The sequence below is a fragment of the Euleptes europaea genome, chromosome 20 (genome assembly GCF_029931775.1).
Source record: "Euleptes europaea isolate rEulEur1 chromosome 20, rEulEur1.hap1, whole genome shotgun sequence".
Lineage (NCBI taxonomy): Eukaryota > Metazoa > Chordata > Lepidosauria > Squamata > Sphaerodactylidae > Euleptes > Euleptes europaea.
The window spans coordinates 13118018-13138365 of record NC_079331.1 but is presented as its reverse complement, the minus strand read 5'-3'; the positions used below and the strand labels follow the sequence as shown (position 1 = coordinate 13138365).

The 20348-nt window shown below is 47.6% G+C and overlaps 1 protein-coding gene across 1 annotated transcript in view; it reads left to right on the top strand.

Moving 5' to 3' along the window:
* The window catches only part of ARNT2 (aryl hydrocarbon receptor nuclear translocator 2), a 93987-nt gene that overhangs the window by 10187 nt on the left and 63452 nt on the right, over positions 1–20348 (top strand). Inside the window, exons 3-8 of the mRNA XM_056866086.1 lie at positions 2646–2725; positions 4913–5102; positions 7289–7400; positions 10031–10078; positions 15923–16136; positions 17897–18110. Coding sequence (XP_056722064.1) covers positions 2646–2725; positions 4913–5102; positions 7289–7400; positions 10031–10078; positions 15923–16136; positions 17897–18110 — 858 coding nt within the window. The remainder of the gene's footprint in view (positions 1–2645; positions 2726–4912; positions 5103–7288; positions 7401–10030; positions 10079–15922; positions 16137–17896; positions 18111–20348) is intronic.

The window sequence follows — 20348 nt, the reverse complement described above, 5'->3', positions numbered from 1 at the left end:
GAGTCGGGCAGACGTGCCCGGTTTGCTGACCCAGCAGGGCCGAAGACAGCGAGAGCTCTAAAATAGTCATTAGCCCCACTAGACGTATCTATAAGGATTCAGTATTCGAGGCCAAAATGTGCGTTCTGTGGACATGTTTGAAACTGCTTGGTAAACTGATATTTGTTGTGACGAATTTGCTGAGAGAGGAGGAGAGATGCTGGTGAGTGTATATTGAAGCCAAGTAGCAAATGAATGCACAATAAAGTGAAATGTTTGCCTGAGCGTTGTGAAGCCGCACTGTTCCCAACAAGACTCCTCCTGGCAGATACTAGTTGCCACTGTTCCTTATGGCTATCCTGAATAATAAATAAATAAGTTTTATTTGCGGCTACTATGCCAGATAAAACAAGTAAGACCAAGTCCTATGAGGAAAGGTTGAAGGAGCTGGGTATGTTTAGCCTGAAGAGGAGAAGACTGAGAGGGGATAGGATAACCATGTTCAAGTACTTGAAGGGCTGTCACATAGAGGAGGGTGCCGAGTTGTTTTCCTTTGCCCCAGAAGGTCGGACCAGAACCAACGGGTTGAAATTAAATCAAAAGCGTTTCCGTCTAGCCATAAGAAGAATTTTCTAACAGAGCAATTCCTCAGTGGAACAGGCTTCCTCGGGAGGTGGTAAGCTGTCCTTCCCTGGAGGTTTTTAAGAAGAGGTTAGATGGCCATCTGTCAGCAATGCTGATTCTGTGACCTTAGGCAGATGATGAGAGAGAGGGCATCTTGGCCATCTTCTGAGCATGTAGTAGGGGTCACTGGGGGTTTGGGGGGGAGGTAGTTGTGAATTTCCTGCATTGTACAGGGGGTTGGGCTAGATGACCCTGGTGGTCCCTTCCAACTCTATGATTCTATGAAAACAGAAACTGACCATACAGAGTAGATGTTTACAACCAAGGCCAACACAATTAGGAATCACCCAATTTTACATTTCCACAGATTAAGGAAGTACATTAAGGCGACGTCGCTCCATTTCTACTGCACAGTTATTTTGCGACCTGGGTGGTGATCGGTGAGCTGTCTCCCAGCAGAAACCTTTGGGTCCATTTACCCTCCTCACCGGAGCCCATTTCCCTAATCAAAAGGTCAATAATATTGAAGTGGGCTGACTTGTAGAGGGGACATCTAAAAAATACATGCTCAGTGGTTTCCAGCTCCCCTGCGTTACACGGGCAAAGTCTCTCCACCCTGGGGATCCTCTTAAATCTCCCTTCTAATATGGCGGGTGGTAGGGCTGCACCACTGCCCAGTGTATAAGCCCTCCTACGTGTGTTCCTTTCCAGGGAGTATAAATATGCAGCTTATGGCTATCCTATCCCATGTTGTTGAGGCTTTTTCTGTTGGCACCCCACTAACTTAATTGGTCTTCTCCCACAGCAGCCAGGATGCTCTTAAATCTATCAAGTACACCTGATTTTTCCCACTTCTCCAGTCCAGCGTGGTGTAGTGGTTAAGAGCGGCGGACTCTTAATCTGGAGAACCGGGTTTGATTCCCCAGTCCTCCACATGAGCGGTGGACTGTATGTGGGGGAGGCTGTGGCGCAGTGGTAGAGCCTCTGTTTGGCATGCAGAAGGTCCCAGGTTCAATCACCGGCATCTCCAGTTAAAGGGGGCAGGCAAGTAGGTGATGTGAAAGACCTCCGCCTGAGACCCTGGAGAGCTTTCCGGTCTGAGTAGACCACTGGTTCCCAACCAGGGGTCCATGGACCCCCAGGGGTCCACGAGAACTAAATTAAGGTCCGCAAAACAAAGTTATAAACCCATAATACATTAATATTTTAAATTAAAAGTTCTCTATTATAAAATATATTCAAATATTATTCTAAGTTTAATGTTTAACAGTTATGATTAAAGTTTATTTTCAAATTCTCGGAATTTTTATTTTGAACCTTGGGGTCCCTGCACCGAACAAAAAAGTCCTAGTGGTCCCTGGTCAAAAAAAGGTTGGGAACCACTGGAGTAGACAGTACTGACTTTGATGGACCGAGGGTCTGATTCAGTATAAGGCAGCTTCACGTGTGTTCATTTGCAGAGGGGCTGTGGCTCAGTGGCAGAGCATCTGCTTGATATGCAGAAGGTCCCAGGTTCAATCCCTGGCATAACGGGACTAGGCCAGTTGGTGATGTGAAAAACCTCTACCTGAGATATTGGAGAGCCGCGGCCGGTCTGAGTCGACAATACTGACTTTGATGGACCAAGGGTCGAATTCAATATAAGGCAGCTTCATGTATTCATGTGACTAATCTGGTGAAGCGGGTTGGTTTCCCCACTCCTACGCATGAAGCCTGTTGTGTGACCTTGGGCCAGTCGCAGTTCTCTCCGAACTCTCTCAGCCCCACCTGCCTCACAAAGTGTCTGTTGCAGGGAGAGGAAGGGAAGGCGATTGTGAGCGATTGGTTAAACTCCTTTCCCTCCAATCCCCCCTCCGCCAGATCCGAAGTGGTTAATGTAGAAAATGCTGGTAATTTCCTGTGCAAAGAATCAGTATGCACGGGGGCTTGCCTCCCGCTGAATCATGGTCCACAGCGAAGGTAAACAGGTCTGGAACGACGGCTTCGGAGTGGAATACCAATGCAGCCGTGTTTCTTCCCGGAGGTTTCTTGCTGTTCCTTAGGCGTGGATAAAAATGGCTGTTTCTTAGGCGCCATCCCAGGAAGTGAGAAGCATCTTTGGGGGACCTTCTTCTGGAAAAAGGTGGGAGGAGATCTGTTTGAGGCTGGTCAGCTTGGGAACGTTGCTGGGTGGTTTTGTTTCCAGTGGCCTTGTGATAATGAATCCCCCCTTTTTTGGGGGGGTGGGGGTGGGAAGACCGTGGGAATTTGCTATAACTGGTATATTGGCCGGAAAGGGTTTGTTTTGTTAGGAAAAACAAGGTGTGCACATAACTATTACTGTTATTTCAAAAGAATTCTGCTTATTTTCCCACTGTGAGATTTATGATTACGTTGCCAATGGGGTTAACCATTATTTTACAGTAGAGTAGTGGGGTAGTGGGGTTAACCGTTATTTTACAGTGGAGATTTTGCAAAGGGCTGATTTTAGTGAGGCTCTTGCTTGTTAAGCTCCATACAGTGTTCTTCCCCCCCATCCTTTACATCTGCTCATAAAATTATTTCATTACCTGCCTTGGCTTGGTATGACTAAGAGCAAGGGGCTAATATCGTGCTCGGCTCAAAACTCACTATTTTAAAAACCTGTCATTAAAAAAATGTTATTATGTATTGTGGGTTTGTGTTTAGAAACATCTGATTTTCTCTCCCCCCCCCCTAAATGTAAATATTTGGAGGGAATTGGTAATTCAGGACAGATAGAAACCTGAGATTAGTAGTTTTTTTTAATCCTCATGCTTGCCTTGTATGTTGGGTTTCTGCGCATACTTGGCCATTAATATACCACCGGAGCCAGTGTGGTGTTGTGGTTAGGAGCAGCGGACTCTAACCTGGAGAACCGGGTTTGATTCCCCTCTCCTACCCATGAAGCCAGCTGGGTGGCCTTGGGCTAGTCGCAGCTCTCTCTGAACTCTCTCAGCCTCACCTACCTCACAAGGTGTCTGTTGTGGGAAGGAGAAGGTGATCGTAAGCCGCTTGGAGAGTCCTTAAAGGTAGAGAAGAAGCAGGGTATACAAACCTCTTATTTTCCTCTTCTTCTGGACTCAGTGGGAATTATTTCAGAGTCAACATGCTTCAAGCCAGGTTGATGCCCATGGGCAGGCTTTAAAAAGCCAGTTACCCAACCACCTGTGGTACATCAGAACCTCTTCTAGGTGAGTAGGCAACAGACTAAAATGAAAGTGTCCTGGTTCTTGCTTTTAAACAAGTTGTCATTGTGCCACACTTTATAATATAGAGACGTTTGGGCTATTTTAAAAAAGCGAATGGCCAGGGATTTCTGTAGACCTACTTGCAAAGCTTAATTTGTCTCCAAGTCCCTGGGGTCTGTCTTGGCGGCTTGTTTTGATTCCTAGAACATGTGATGTAATACGAGAGTGACTTTGAGCTGGTGCAGGGCACATTTCCCCGAAATTTCACTCCATGCTCACCACCACATTCTGCGCATCGGTACTCTTGAAGCATAAATGCAGGTCTGTGAGATTAAAATCTGTAAGAGCTCAGCGTGGTGTAGTGGCTAAGATCGGTGGACTCTGATCTGGTGAGCCGGGTTTGTTTCCCCACTCCTCCACATGAAGCCTGGTGGGTGACCTTGGGCTAGTCACAGTTCTCTCAGAACCTATTCTCTCCAGGATCAGAGGAGCATACCATATTAGATGCTGTGGAACACAGGCAGGATAACGCTGCTGCAGTCGCCTTGCTTGTGGGCTTCCTAGAGGCACCTGGTTGGCCACCGTGTGAACAGACTGCTGGACTTGATGGGCCTTGGTCTCATCCAGCAGGGCTTTTCTTATGTTCTTATGAGCATGCCTATTATATTAGGTGCTGTGGGACACAGGCAGGATGGTGCTGCTGCAGCCGTCTTGGTTGGGGGCATCCTAGAGGCACCAGGTTGGCCACTGTGAGAACAGACTGCTGGACTTGATGGGCCTCGGTCTGATCCAGCAGGGCTTTCCTTATGTTTTTATGAGCATGCCTATTATATTAGATGCTGGGGAACGCAGGCAGGATGGTGCTGCTGCAGTCGTCTTGTTTGTGGGCTTCCTAGAGGAACCTGGTTGACCACTGTGTAAACAGACTGCTGGACTTGATGGACCTTGCTCTGATCCAGCATGGCCTTTCTTATGTTCTCTCAGCCCCACCTACCTCACAAGGTGCCTGTTGTGGGGAGAGGAAGTGAAGGTGCTTGTAAGCCTCTTTGAGTCTCCTTAAAGGTAGAGAAAATCGGGGGATATAAACCTGCTCTTCTTCTAATGTGCTTTTTCGGGTCTAGGCCAGTGGTCTTCAGCTCCTCCAGGCCCAAGAGCTACTGAGCTGCAAGCGCATGATAGAAAACCATGCAACGTTAGAATCAGGTGACAGGAAGAGGGGGAGCCAGAGCGATAACCTCGCTGGAGTCAAAGTCAGGACCATGGACAGCAAGCAGACCGGCAGAGCTGGGACCGGAAATAAGCGGCGCACCGGTGGGTGGCCAGTAGGGAGGAAGCAGCCAAGGATCAGAGAGAGCCATGGGGGGATTCTCTCCAACCTCTGGGTCATCTCTTCCTCCCTTCCTACTGCTCCTTCTCTGAGTTTGTGGGCAAGGAGAAGCTGGAGTCCTGGAGCCCTTCCTCTGTATGCAGCAGGGCCTTCCAAAAGGAAGCAAAAAAAAAAAAAATGGCACCTCTGCATGAGTTCAGGACCAGCAGGAGAGTTTCTGCAAGAAGAAGAAGAAGAAGAGTTGGTTTTTATATGCTGACTTTCTCTACTACTTAAGGAAGAATCAAACCAGTTTACAGTCACCTGCCCTTCCTCTCCCCACAACAGACATCTTGCGAGGTAGGTGGGGCTGAGAGAGTTCAGAGAGAACTGTGACTAACCCAAGGTGTGGAGGAGCGGGGAAACAAATCCAGTTCACCAGATTAGCCTCCGCCGCTCATGTGGAGGAGTGGGGAATCGAACCCGGTTCTCCAGATCAGAGTCCACCGCCCCAAACCACCGCTCTTAACCACTACACCACGCTGGCTCCCACCTGAGGCTCCCAACCCACAGGCTGAAGACCACTGGTACAGGCTGCAGCCTACGTCTGGCGCTGGCTGCCTTCGTTTGGGTTTACAGATGCGGTTAGATGATGCGAATCGTCTAAATGCCGTGGTGCATCTCAAGGCTTCGGCCACGCTGAAACCGCGTCAGTACCGCGGGCGTTTCACTTCTGGGTTTCTTTCTCTTAAAAAGTACATGGTTTCAGTCTCTCGGCCCGGTTTTTGCTTTTTGGCCAAATGAGTGTTCTCCTAATAAAAATCAATGTACCGGGCAAATTTTCCTGAGAGTAATGATCAGTGGCAATGATATTGCATAAAAGCTCCCTCGTGGCATTGAGTTTGGGTACCTAAACGGGAATCCTTCACAGAACTCCCTGGGCACGGCGAAAGGAGGCCTTTCCATTCTTCCAAATGCTGTCCTAAATAAGGTGTGTAAAGAGTTTTTGGCTGCGAGAGTCAGCCTGCTGTAGAGAGCCAGCGTGGTGTAGTGGTTAAGAGCGGTGGTTTGGAGCGGTGGACTCTGATCTGGAGAACCAGGTTTCATTCCCCACTCCTCCACATGAGCGGCGGAGGCTAAACTGGTGAACAGGGTTTGTTTCCCCGCTCCTACACATGAAGCCAGCTGGGTGACCTTGGGCAAGTTACAGCTCTCTTAGAGCTCTCTCAGCCTCACCTACCTCACAGGGTGTCTGTTGTGGGGAGGGGAAGGGCAGGTGATTGTAAGCCGATTTGAGTCTCCCTTAAGTGGTAGAGAAAGTCGGCATATAAAAACCAACTCTTCTTCTTCATCATCATCATCATCACCATCATCATCATCATCGGACCCAGATTTGAATCCCCACTCCACCATGGAAGCTTGCTGGGTGACTTTGGGCCAGTCGCTGTCTCACTCAGCCTCACCCACCTCGCAGGGTTGTTGTGGGGATAAATTGGAGGAAGGAATGATGGTGGAAGGGAAGCAGGGTATAAAGCAGGGAGAGCCAGTGTGGTGTAGTGGTTAAGAACAGTGGACTCTAATCTGGAGAACCGGGTTTGATTCCCCACTCCTCCACAGGAGCAGCAGACTCTAATCTGGTGAATTGGATTGGCTTCCCCATTCCAAGAGCCAGCGTGGTGGAGTGGTTAAGAGCAGTTGTTTGGAGCGGTGGACTCCAATCTGGAGAACCGGGTTTGATTCCCCAATCCTCCACATGAGCGGCGGAGGCTAATTTGGTGAACTGGGTTGGTTTCCCCACTCCTCCACATGAAGCCAGCTGGGTGACCTTGGGCTAGTCACATCTCCCTTGGAACTCTCTCAGCCCCACCTACCTCACAGGGTGTCTGTTGTGGGGAGGGGAAGGGAAGGTGATTGTGAGCCTGTTTGAGTCTCCCTCAAGTGGTAGAGAAAGTCGGCATATAAAAAACCAACTCCTCTTCTCTTCTCTTCTCTTCTCTTCTCTTCTCTTCTCTTCTCTTCTCTTCTCTTCTCTTCTCTTCTCTTCTCTTCTCTTCTCTTCTCTCTCCTCCTCCTCCTCCTCCTTGTCTAAATAAATACGAAATGCGACTTTCACAGTTATTTTTGAGTTTGCCGGCCTCCTTGAATGCCTTGCTCACCGGCGTTGGCGCTGTCCTTTTGTTCCACGTTGCAGAGATGGCGTCGGACATACCCGGCTCGGTGACGTTGCCGGTGGCGCCCATGGCAGCAGGTCAAGTGAGGATGGCAGGATCCATGCCCGCCAGAGGGGGAAAGAGGCGCTCAGGGTAAGTCCATTTCCTGTGTTTGAAGTGAAATCGGAAGCTTTTCTTTCCGACACGTAGCTCTGAAGTCGCAGAACACTTGTATCAAAGGGTACTAAATGTTGACTTCTAGCCTAGTCACAAAGGAAGCTTTCCTAGTATCTGGGCTAGACGTCAGCATCTCCAATTAAAGTGCAGTGGCTGCCAGAGCTAGGAAGATTTCCGCCGTAGAAGGCTGCTGGTAGAGACAGTAAATAGCATCAGGCAGAAGTAGAGCAGGTAATGATGAGTTTGATCGTCCAATAAGTTGAGAAAGTTTACTACTAGAGAGCCAGCGTGGTGTAGTGGTTAAGAGCAGTGGTTTGGAGCAGTGGACTCTGATCTGGAGAACCCGGTTTGATTCCCCACTCCCTCCACTTGAGTGGCAGAGGCTAATCTGGTGAACTGGATTTGTTTCCCCACTCCTGCACATGAAGCCAGCTGGGTGACCTTGGGCTAGTCACAGCTCTCTCAGCGCCACCTCACAGCTCACAGGGTGTCTGTTTTGGGGAGGGGAAGAGGAGGTGATTGTAAGCCGGTTTAATTCCTCCTTAAGTGGTAGAGAAAGTTGGCATGTAAAAACCAACTCTTCTTCTCCTCCTCCTCCTCCTCCTCTTCCTCCTCCTCCTCCTCCTCCTCCTCAGAATTGAGTTTCAGAATTGTGTGACTCCATCCCTTGGTAAACAAAGTGTTTATTTAGGAAAGAGGAAGGCGCTGTCTAAAAGGCTCTGTGTAGCGGCCAACAGACAGGGCTGCTAACCAGGATGCTTCCCAGGCATATCTCCTCTCCTATGAATTTGCTGGGTGGCCTAAGAAAGGGTGGGGTAAAAATAATAATAATAGAAGCCAAGCTTTTGCTCAACACAATTGATGAAAAGTGGTAGATCCTGAATGCGGCCTGCTTCATTAAATGTTGCATTGGCTGTTGAAGAATTGTCTTTCCCTTTCTCTCTGGCCTTCCCCAAGAGATGATAATTGCAATAAAACGAGGTTTATTCTTTCTTTTCTAAAGTGCCAGTGTCGCCCGGTGGAGTGGAAATGTGTAAATGAAGACAAAAGAATCTTCTTCTCTGCAATGAGATCATTTGTCTTTTTTGGAAGCAGCCTTGGCTGCTGTTGAATGTCGTGTAATTTATTATCTGATGGGGGTAGGGTGGGCAGGGTATTTCTTTTCACAGTGTCCCCCAAAACATTGACAGCTCGATCACCAAAGCATGGGGGGAGAAGGACCAGTGACATAAAGGCACCTTGTGTTTGGAAGGAATTTGGGGCACTGGTCTGTTCCATTGGCTTTCAGTTTTTCAGAGCTCCTGAAGCTTACCAGGGGTTCTTCAGTGAGCAGATCAAGAGTGGCAGAAAGTTGAATGAATATCATCCTTTTTCACAAGAACAGCCATGCAGATCTTTATAATGTATCCCTTTTGTCATTGCATAGTTAAATTGGGGAACTCCCTGCCCCAGGATGTGGTGATGGATGCCAGCTTGAAGGGCTTTAAGAGGGGAGTGGACATATTCATGGAGGAAAGGGGTATTCATGGCTATTAGTTAGAATGGATACTAGTAATGCTGCATACCTATTCTCTCTAGTATCAGAGGAGCATGCCTATTATTTTGGGTGCCGTGGAACACAGGCAGGGTAATGCTGCTGCAGTCGTCTTGTTTGTGGGCTTCCTAGAGGCACCTGGTTGGCCACTGTGTGAACAGACTGCTGGACTTGATGGGCCTTGATCTGATCCAGCAGGGCTTTCCTTATGTTCTTAAATACTTCCTTGAAGGACAGGTTGACCCACCATGACCTGTCTTCCTCTGCAATGTGTAACCACAGAAAATACTCAGTGCTTGCAAGGGGGGGGGAATTGAGGACTAGAAACATGCATAAGAAGAGCCCTGCTTGATCAGAGCAGTGGTCCATCTCCTCCAGCATCCTGCTTCACCCAGTGGCTGACCGGTTGCCCTGGTATCTTGTTCACTAGATAGCCAAATTGTCCACTGGAGGTCACTGTTTCCCTACCCATAAAGAATTGCAAGATTCCTTTTGTGCCAAGAAGGGAAGCAGTTACGGGTGCAGCCCAGGATTTGATCAAGATGCTATTTTTTTCCCCAAGACGCTCATACATAAGAGATAGAATCGCAAAGTGTGGATGCGGTCCATCCCAAATAAGCACAATGCAAGTCACGTCGGTGGAGAGCTGGTATAGCCCCGTGCCTGAGAGCCGGCACGGTGAACCTGGACGTTCCTGGTTTAAATTTTGCTGCTGCGATGAATTTGCGTGGAACATCTGGAGTTCTCATCTCTGTACGCATAGATATGTGCTTCCCCTGTTCGCAGCAGTTAGAAATGAAGGGCTACGTATTGCAGAGGAAGGTGAGCAATCTTGAGGCCATGGGTAGCGTTCCTGGGAAAAGGCCCGTGAGCGTTCTTTAACTTTAGGATCCAAAGAAAATGGTCAAAGGAAGTTATTTGGAATTGCGGATATTGACTGGAATGAGAGGTTTTGGCTTGGGAGGGTGGCTGTTAGTAGAGAAAGGGCTCAGTATTAGTAAACAGAAAAGCAGGCGCGAGGCCTGATTAAACCCCAATGACTCATTCAGAAAACGGTAACTTTTTTTTTCAGAATGGAGTTTGACGATGAAGATGGGGAAGGGCCCAGCAAATTTTCAAGGTGAGACAATTAAAAAAAAATTTACCTTGGAGCAAATAGCTCAACTTTCAGATCAAATAAAATTTTATTCATTCGGTCAACTGACCCATCACACGCCAACACATCAAAATTTCCAGACTCAAATTGTTTTGCACTGCAGAATCACAGACTGCCCGTAAAATAGCTCAACTTTGTGTCCACATGTGCACCCCTGCCCATGAATACAAGACTCTTCAACCAGTCTGTCTGGGGATTTATTCCGTGTGCTGCCAAGTAGGGATGCCAGCCTCCAGGTGGGACCTGGGGATCCCTCAGAATTACAGCTTATCTCCAGACGACAGAGATCAGTTCCTCTGGATAAGATGCTTTGGAGGGTGGACTCTGTGGCGTTGTTCCCCACTGAAAAATATAACGTGTGTGTGTATGTGTGTGTGTGTGTGTGTGTGTGTGTATATATATATATATATATATATATTTCATATGTGTGTGTGTGTATATATATATATATATATGTGTGTGTGTGTGTGTTATATATAACAAATCTACACATCTTACATTTCAATCAGTTATTAATGTACAATGATGAGTATCCAAAAATGGCACCCATTCATACTCTGAGATTGCAGTGCTTGGTATGTGCATATACAAGGTAATACTGGCCTTTGACTATGCCATCACCTTCCTAGTTTCCAGTAACGTTCTTACTTGTGTTTTTGTCTGTTTTTTTTCTTTTCTTGTACAGGTATGATGATGATCAAATCTCTGGTGATAAGGAATAATACGCAAGGTAGGCGTTGAGAGAACAGGGAGGGATAATCGTTTCCTAAACCAAAGTCCAAAGCTTCAGTCTTTGCTCCTTAGTTTAGACAGCAAGTTGTGTTTGTTCCTAGAGTGGACAATGTTGGAAATGTGGCTGGTCCACATGGAAAAGGGTGGACTGGGTAGGAGCAAAGAGAGAGCCGGAAGTCGGCGCCTTCTGCATAGAATGAAAGCGGAGTCTGTTACTCCTGGAGCCAACGATGGGCCTGTTTTAGGGGAAACGCCGAGCAGCGGATATCATTGGCCTAGTTAAGCTTGAAGGGGTTACTCTAGAGTGGGCAGCGTTGTGTGCGCAGCACCCTCAATCCACATGAACGCATGAAGCTGCCTTCTACTGAATCAGACCCTTGGTCCATCAAAGTCAGTATTGCCCACTCAGACCGGCAGCGGCTCTCCAGGGTCTCAGGCGGAGGCCTTTCACATCACCACCTTGCCTGGTCCCTTTAACTGGAGATGCTGGGGATTGAACCTGGGACCTTCTGCATGCCAAGCAGATGCTCTACCAACTGAGCCACTGCCCCTCCCAGTCAGACTCTGTTGCCAGTCAGAGTCACTTGAAATGTTTGGTGTCCCTTGTCCTCAATCCCCTGTGGGTAGCAGTGTGTTAGAAGGTCCCCCCACTTGCTCTTTGTCAGAGACAAAGTTGAAATCAGAGACAAATCAGAGAAATCCAAGACAAAGATGAAAGGAAGCACAAGTATTAACTTGACATGTTAAACACTGCAGGAATCACACTGTAAGATAATACAGATAGTATGTACTCTGTGTGTGTGTATGTGTGTGTAAAGTGCCGTCAAGTCGCAGCCGACTTATGGTGACCCCTTTTTGGGGTTTTCACGGCAAGAGATTAACAGAGGTGGTTTGCCACTGCCTTCCTCTGCACAGCAACCCTGGCATTCCTTGGTGGTCTCCCATCCAAATACTAACCAGGGCTGACCCTGCTTAGCTTCTGAGATCTGACGAGATCAGGCTAGCCTGGGCCATCCAGGTCAGGGCAGTATGTACTCTACCCAGTAGCATAGTCCACAGTCCCTTTCCCATCATTAAAGCATCTTTCTGAACAATTCTGTACCCTAAGGTCAAAAACAACATACAACAGGGCCAAAATAAATACTATGAATGATTTTATGAAAATTTATCTAATATATTTAATACAATAAAAATCCATCACTTGTCTAAGGCCCTAATGTAGCCTCTATATTTCTGTTGTACATATGAACATATAACACACATAGGCACAAAATAACAACCAAACATTTAGACCAAAAATGCGACCATACGTGGTTCGGCCACGTGGCCTTCTTTAGTGGTCTACATACATAAAATGCAGAATGAAATTACACAAAAATATATGTCAGTATACCAATCTTTATGACTGAGTTTAAAATGGTGTATATCAAATATATAGTAAACCTATGCAGGTTTTGCCTTTTTCACATTTAGGCTTCACTAAGTCAGAAAATATAATTTCTTTTATGAAACCCTCTTGAAGGGGGAAGATATTAAATTCCTTGCCTGTAATTTTGCCTGTAATATCCCAGTCATAAAGATTTCCTCAAATGCAGCCTCATTGCCTGTGTGTGAACGCCCCCTTGAATCATTCGGTTTTGCGTTAGCTTGCAGAAAGCCGGGAGAGGGGGCGCCTCCCCGACCCCCCCCAGGCGAGGCCATCCCATAAGGTGGGGGCCGCGACGGAGAAATCCACGTATGTGGGGCAGTTGTTGATTTCGCCCATTTGCAGGGCGGCAGCTGCCGGAGGCCCTGGGCAGATGAGCGAAGCTGGCGTGGCGGAGCGTGCAAGGCGAGGCGGCCCCGCAGATAGGAGGGTCCAAGACCAGTATGTGTTAGCCAATACCTTGAACTGAACCTGGTAAACTGGTGGGCAGCCAGTGGAGTGAATGCGGAGTGGGGGTCATGTGCATGTTCCTCCTGGCTCTCGGTGACGGCTGGGCCACGGCGTTCTGCACCAGCCGCAGTCTCCGGGTTGACGTAGAGGGGAGACCGATGTAGTGTGCAGGACGGTGTGGTCGGTGGCACCGTGGTGTGGATCCCGGGTGACCGGATCGGCCGAGTCAAGGTGATCTTCCAGGCTAAATGGAGTTTGAAGAAGGTGCTTTTGTGCAGCTGCGTGGACTGGCTTCTCCTGCAGTAATGCTGGATCCAATCTGACCCTAGGCTCTCAACTGAGTCAGCAATACCTTTAATAATATAGTCAATGACCAGAAATACACAGAGTGTAGTAACCTGTACCTGTTTTCATATTAAAGGTAAAGGTCCCCTGTGCAAGCACTGGGTCATTCCTGACCCATGGGGTGACGTCGCATCCCAACATTTACTAGGCAGACTTTGTTTACCAGTGCCTTCCCCAGTCGTCTTCCCTTTACCCCCAGCAAGCTGGGTACTTGTTTTACCCACCTCGAAAGGATGGAAGGTGGAGTCAATCTCGAGCCGGCTACCTGAAACCGACTTCCGTCGGGATCGAACTCTGGTCGTGAGCGGAGCTTGGACTGCAGTACTGCAGCTGACCACTCTGCGCCACGGGGCTCTTATATTTTCATATTACAGGTCTAAAAGATAAGGTTAAAAATGCAAGACATCACAGGCTTAACGATGACCCCCTTTATATAGTACATTGAACCGCTTATTCTTTTCCTAGCCGGGTTCGCCGGATTTTAATAGCTGCGGGGCAGAATTTAGCGGTCTGGAGAGAAACCTGAAGTTTTTCATCTTTTTTATAACAGCTTGGGAGGAGGTAAATCGGATCGGCCAGGGAAGTTTTTGACCAGTGGAGGAATAAATCTTGTACGGGCTGCCTGATACAAACATTTAAAAAAGATGTTGCCAGTTATCGCCCAGTCTCTAATCTGCTTTCGTTGCTGACTCCGTGAAAGTGAGTCAGCAATATAAAAACACACACCGCAGCAACGAAAGCAGATTGGAGACTGGGCGGTAACTGGCAACATCTTTTTTTTTTGTAGAGATGGTTTTTAAAGTATTAAAAGACCCTTCTTCGAGTGGCCGAGGGATCGATTGAGCGACTGATTTACGATAGACACCAGGGATTCGTCGATGTGGTCCTTACCATGATTTTAGCATGCAGGATGGGCAAGGATCCAGGGCATAAGTAGTAACCTTCAGACGTTGCAGGATGCTGGGATAAATAAGAGCACAGCCAGGGCTTGAGAGTGTGCAGAGAATCCACGAGATTGAAGAAATAGGTCAGAACGTCGGGTATGGGCGTCAGAGAAGATCTTTACATGCATATTAAAAAAGGAAGCAATCTTCTAGCCCTTCTGGTTCTGAAGATAAGCATGAAAGGGCCCAAGGGTGGTGCCTGCTGAAACCGTCCAGAGAGGGGCTGAATAACCATTTCTGGGTCAAGGGCACAGAGGGGGTTCACGTTAATGCTTTGCAAAGCTACGTACTCCCGCTGTTCCTTGATTAGCAACAATAAGGTAAATAATAAAATTTGCAAGCACTGAACAAACCTATTTATTGTTCCATGGCACCTATTTATGATCGTTCCATGGCACCCTTTCCTGGAGCCCTGAACTTAAAAAAAATAAAATAATAATGTGTGGATTATGCACAACTTTGGGCGTAGTGTATCTTTCTGCTGAGATAAACTGGGGCAGAGTATTATTTATACCGTACTCTTCCCGATGGATTAATAACTCCTATAAGGGAATAATTTCTCCTACAGTTTTACTGTAGGAGAAAGGCATCGTGGTGTAGTGGTTGAGAGCGGTGGACTCTGATCTGGAGAAGCGGGTTTGATTCCCCTCTCCTCCACATGAAGCCAGCTGGGTGTCCTTGGGCTAGTCACAGTTCTCTTAGAGCTCTCTCAGCCTCACCGACCTCACAAGGTGTCTGTTGTGGGGAGGGGAAGGGAAGGAAATTGTAAGCCAGTTTGGAAAAAAAGGTAGAGAACATCGGCATATAAAAACCAACTCTTCTTCTATTAATTTTGGAAGAACCAGGTTGAAATTGTAGCTTGTTACGAAGCTTTGTTTTCCACCTTGGAGCCCTGCAATGCTGTCCCTGAGTCAGGGTTGCTTCCCTGCCTCCCCAGATCAAACTGAGCTTGCAAAAGCATCCGATACGTCACCATCCAAGTGTTGGAGCCAGGGCAGAGCTTGAACGAACGCACGGAGCTCCCCTGCCTTTAAAGAGCCATCTTTTAATTTCAGTGTAAAGGAAAGATCTGGCCCGGCCCCAGAAATGGGGACGAGGCTCCTCTTCCTTGGTTGAAAAATCACAGGGAGGCCTTTGGAGACAGTTATGCCAGCAAGAAGCAGCCTTCAAGCCTTCGTTTTCCCAACTGTAAAATGGAGGTGGAGGATCCTTTACTTTTTCTGTGTGCTTCAGCATCTCCTGATAAGTGTTGTGATGCATGCAGAGTATTTTGACGGGCAATGTTTCAGCGAATAGCACCAGTTCAGTAGCATGGAAGACAGTAAAGGAACAAACGTAGGGACACTATGGACCAATTTTTTATGCCGTGGGAGGTGTACAGGTACCCTTATCCAGAAGTCCTGCAGGTTATACTTTAGGGTGCAATCCTAAATAAAGTTTAGGCCTTTTAAGCCTGTTGACTTTATTGGACATTGACTTTATTGGACATAGGACATTGAAATGCCCTGTTAATCCTAGATTCGAGTCCAGTGGCACCTTAGAGGCCGACAAGATTTTTGCCGTATAAACCTTTGAGAGTCAGCTCCCTTGTTATCTGATTAAGGGAGCCTTGATTCTTGAAAGCTTATACCCTGCAAACCTTGTTGCTCTCTGAGGCGCTACTGGGCTCGAACCTAGCTCTTCTACTGCAGACCAAAATGGATACCCTCTGAAACTGTTAATCGTGTGGAATTTAGCACGAGCCATTGATAACTAACCTGTCCCGTGTCTGTGTTGGGTTCCATTTCTTGGTCAAGCTAGCATGCAACAGAGCCCTTTTTTAGTATTCTTGAATTATTGTGACGATTTCAAGTGCCCCGTCTTTTACCCTTTTTGTTTTCTGTGTGTGTGTGTTTGCCCCCTTCTTTTCAGGGAGAACCACAGCGAGATCGAGAGGCGCAGGAGGAACAAGATGACCCAGTACATCACCGAACTGTCCGACATGGTCCCCACCTGCAGCGCCTTGGCTCGCAAGCCCGACAAGCTGACCATTCTCCGCATGGCGGTCTCGCACATGAAATCTATGAGGGGCACGGGGAACAAGTCGACAGACGGAGCCTACAAGCCTTCCTTCCTGACTGAGCAGGTAGCTGGCTCCTAAGAGGCTGGGACGCCACTCCGGGGTTTCCTTGTTGAATGAATGAATGAATGAATGAATGAATAAATGAATGGTTTCACTTGCATTTAGCTATAGGCCATTACAAACATATAGAGCTCCGTGGCGCAGAGTGGTAAGTTGCAGTACTGCAGTCCAAGCTCTGCTCATGCCCTGAGTTGGATCCCAACGGAAGTCAGGTTCAGGTAGCCGGCTCAAGGTTGACTCAGCCTTCCGTCCTCCCGTGGTCGGTAAAATGAGGACCCAGCTTGCTGGGGGTAAAAGGGAAGATGATTGGGGAAGGCACTGGCAAACAGAGTCTGCCTAGTAAAAGTCGGGATGTGACATCACTCCATGGGTCAGGAACGACCCGGTGCTTGAACAGGGGACCTTTACCTTTTACTACAAACATGTCAAGGATTCAGATACATAACAAAGGAAATGTAAGGTTAATTAAATTCTGGATTGATAATAAATATAATAAAACTATGCTAAAATATACATAATAAAACTATTCGAAACTCAATGCATTCAGAGAAATAATAAGTAAAAATTGTGGGGGTGTCCCCATCGGCGAACGGGACCTTCCAACCATTAAAATCAACCCAAAGGCTCAGCTCTCTTAGCAACTGTATTGGACCTTATTTTCTTTGCCGCCAGAGCATACAGGGAAGTCCTGTAAGAAACAAACCCATCGGTGTCTTTTAACAAAAGTACTAATTTCTCAGCACTAGGGCAAGTGTTTCGGCCAGAAGCCAACCCGGCAAGAAATTTAGCCCTGGGGATTCCTTGCTGATGTAGATCTTCTGAAGGACCTTAGGTGTTGCGTGGCAGCAGACACAGATCGTCAGCGAGGTGTGCACCGAAGAGGGGCTAGTCGCAGCCAAGTGTGATTCCCTAACAAGTGGGCTTGGGTGCCACGTTTAGGGTGACGAGTGAGGGAGATTTGAAACGGTCAAAGGGGCTTCATATCTGGAGGTCCTGCAAAAAAAATAAAAAGATTTTGGACAAATATCCATTCAATATCAATATCAAAACCTTTATTGGCATAAAATAAATATATAACATATTTAGGTAAAAAGAAGGTTTTAAAACTAAAATGGGACTCTTCCTTAAAATCATAAACGTGGATTAGAGTAATTTAAAATAAGTCCCAGGAAGCTGGCAACCCCTGCAGTAACCTGAGAATGACTATCGCTTAAGAGAAATCTGACTAGCTCCTTGTCAGTGCCGCCGGGGCTGTCTTTCAAGAGGGGTTCGGTGATCTGTTTGCAAAAGGGTGAGCCATGCTCACAGTGTAGCAGAACATGGGCCACTGTTTCGGCTTGGCCATGAGCGCAAGAACATAGCCTTTTCGCATGGGGGATCTTAGCATATCTGCCCCTGGTCCAGGCCGTGGGAAGGATATTTAAGCAGGCCTGCATAAAAAGGCGTCTGAGGAAGGGGGAGGTCAGAGTGTAGAAGTAACCAGGTAGAGAGCTCGGGGTCATGGAGGTACCATAGAATAGAGGCGAGCAAGAGCTTATGGCACTAGCAAGAAGAGATTGTTTCCCGATGTCTGTGATCTTTCGTTTTAGGATTCTAAAGGCTTGCGCCTCGGTTAAGGGAAGATGCAGCCCACAAATATCTGCAGCTGTCTACGGAACTACCAGGTTTAAGGAGCTGCGGAAAGATGCCCGATAAAATCGGTGATGCTTTGGAAGCGCTTGCACGTTTTGCTTCATGTTTTGCTTCGTTGTTCTCTCGGCCAGGAACTGAAGCACCTCATCCTCGAAGCTGCCGACGGCTTCCTCTTCGTCGTCGCCGCCGAAACGGGCAGAGTGATCTACGTGTCCGACTCCGTCACCCCTGTCCTGAACCAGCCCCAGTCGGAATGGTTTGGCAGCACCCTCTATGAGCAGGTTCATCCTGACGACGTCGAGAAGCTTCGGGAGCAGCTGTGTACATCGGAGAACTCCATGACAGGTTAGCGGCTTCTTGGCGCGTGTGCTCCCTGCTGCTGGGCCCAGGGGTGCGGGTTTAGGTTGCGGTTCAAGAGACGGGGCCTTTTTAGTAGTGACACCTAGATTATGGAATTCCCTCCCAAGGGAGGCTTTCTTGGCTCCCTCCTTGCTTCGCTTAGGCTGGAGGGAGTTTGGGATAACTGGGATTATCCTGCTTTTCCAATGTGGTTTCTGGTCCCTGCGTCAGTCTAAATGGCTTTTGAGGGTTCCACATGTGATACCAGCAACCTCTTTTTAAAATGCTTATTAAGACATTTGCTAATTAAGAAATTAGCAAATGCGATCGTGGGCTGTATCGACAGACGTATAGTGTCCAGGTCACACGAAGCGATGGTATCGCTTTGCTCTGCTCTGGTTAGACCTCACCTAGAGTACTGTGGTCAGTTTTGGGCATCACAATTTAAGAAAGATGTAGACAAGCTGGGACGTATCCAGAGGAGGGCAACGAAGATGGGGGAGGGGTCTGGAGACCAAGTCCTATGAGGAAAGGCTGAAGGAGCTGGGTATGTTTAGCCTGAGAGGAGACTGAGAGGGGATATTCAGTTCAGACACGCTCTCAGTCTCAGGCCTCTTCTACAGAGATTAAAATTGATCAAAGGTGATGGCATCTTACGTGGTGCTGGGTACCCAAGATTGCGTAGAAAGAAAATGTATATAAATATACTGTGTATAAATACTGAAAATATAATTTATTTGAAGCGCTATGTAAAGGTTAAAAATATTTAAAAACATTAAAATAGCACAATGGCATTTCCCAGGGTTGATCTCTGTAACCACATACCAAACGCGTTTCGGCCTATTGGGCCTTCATCGGTGGTTAATTAAAACGCATGTTAAGCCTGCACACATTTACAGAAATAAATAAATTAATACATATACAAACAGTTCAAATCAAACCAGGCATGTGTATAGGATGTAAAATCTATTGCCAATTATTCAACTGGTCTGAAGGGTTCAGGTTAAAATACTGGTTTGTATATGTCTCTCATATACGATGTGTGCAATGATCAACCTAGTAGAGCAGTCCTTTGCTTTGGTTTAACTGCTACAGCAGATGCAGGGGCTCTAATGCACACGCGGAGCTCTCCAGTTGCATGATCTTCCTCTCCCCCCTCACAACAGGCACCTCGTGAGGTAGGTGGGGCTGAGAGAGTTCGGAGAGAGCTGTGACTAGCCCAAGGTCACCCGGAAGGCTTCTTGTGGAGGAGTGGGGAAACCAACCCTCTTCACCAGATTAGCGTCTGCTGCTCATGGGGAGGAGTGAGGAATCAAACCCCGTTCTCCAGATAAGAGCCTGCCGCTCATGGGGAGGAGTGGGGGAACAAATCCGCTTCACCAGATTAGAGTCCACCGCTCAGGTGGAGGAGTGGGGAATCAAACCCCGTTCTCCAGATTAGAGTCCTGGTTCTCCAGATTAGCGTCTGCCGCTCATATGGAGGATTGGGGAATGAAACCTGGTTCACCAAATTAGGGTCCACCGCTCATGTGGAAGAGTGGGGGATCGAACCCGGTTCACCAGATTAGAGTCCACCCCTCATGTGGAAGAGTGGGGGATCGAACCCGGTTCACCAGATGAGAGTCCGCCACTTTTAACCCCACTACACCTTCTGGGTTGTGGCGTATCGACTACAGAATTCCTTGAACCTGATATTTGTAGCTGCTGAGGGGGGAAAAAAACCCCATCTTCCTCATTGCAACGGTCTTTGGTGAAGTGCTTGGGTCTGTTTTTGTGCGCTGCAACCTAGTCCATGGCCTGGGTGGTGTTTTTACGGGACTGTTTCATGGTTGTAATATATGGTTTGGCGAGCCTGGTGGGAAAACTTGGATGGAAACTATATAAAATAAACTCACTTGGAGCAATGGGGGTGGGGAGCCGAGCCGCGTTGCGAAGTATGGGACTGGATGCATCCGAGCCGCTCCAAGGAGACGAGCTTTGTACCGAAGGAAAAGGTCAGTGCAAGGCCTGAAAGAAGAGTGTCTTGTGGCATAGCCAGCTGTTTGGCTTGCCTCTGGATTTTTCTTCCCTGCAAAAAGTTTATTTCACCGCAGGCAGCCGGAAATTTTGCATTCAGCAGTTATTCAGGGTAGGGGCCATGTGGGGAGCTGAAGAGGTTTTCAGAAGGTGAGAAAGCGTCATTTAAAAAAATGAATGGGCCTCTTGTGTCTGCGTGTACCCCCGACTTTTTTTGTTTGTTGGTTT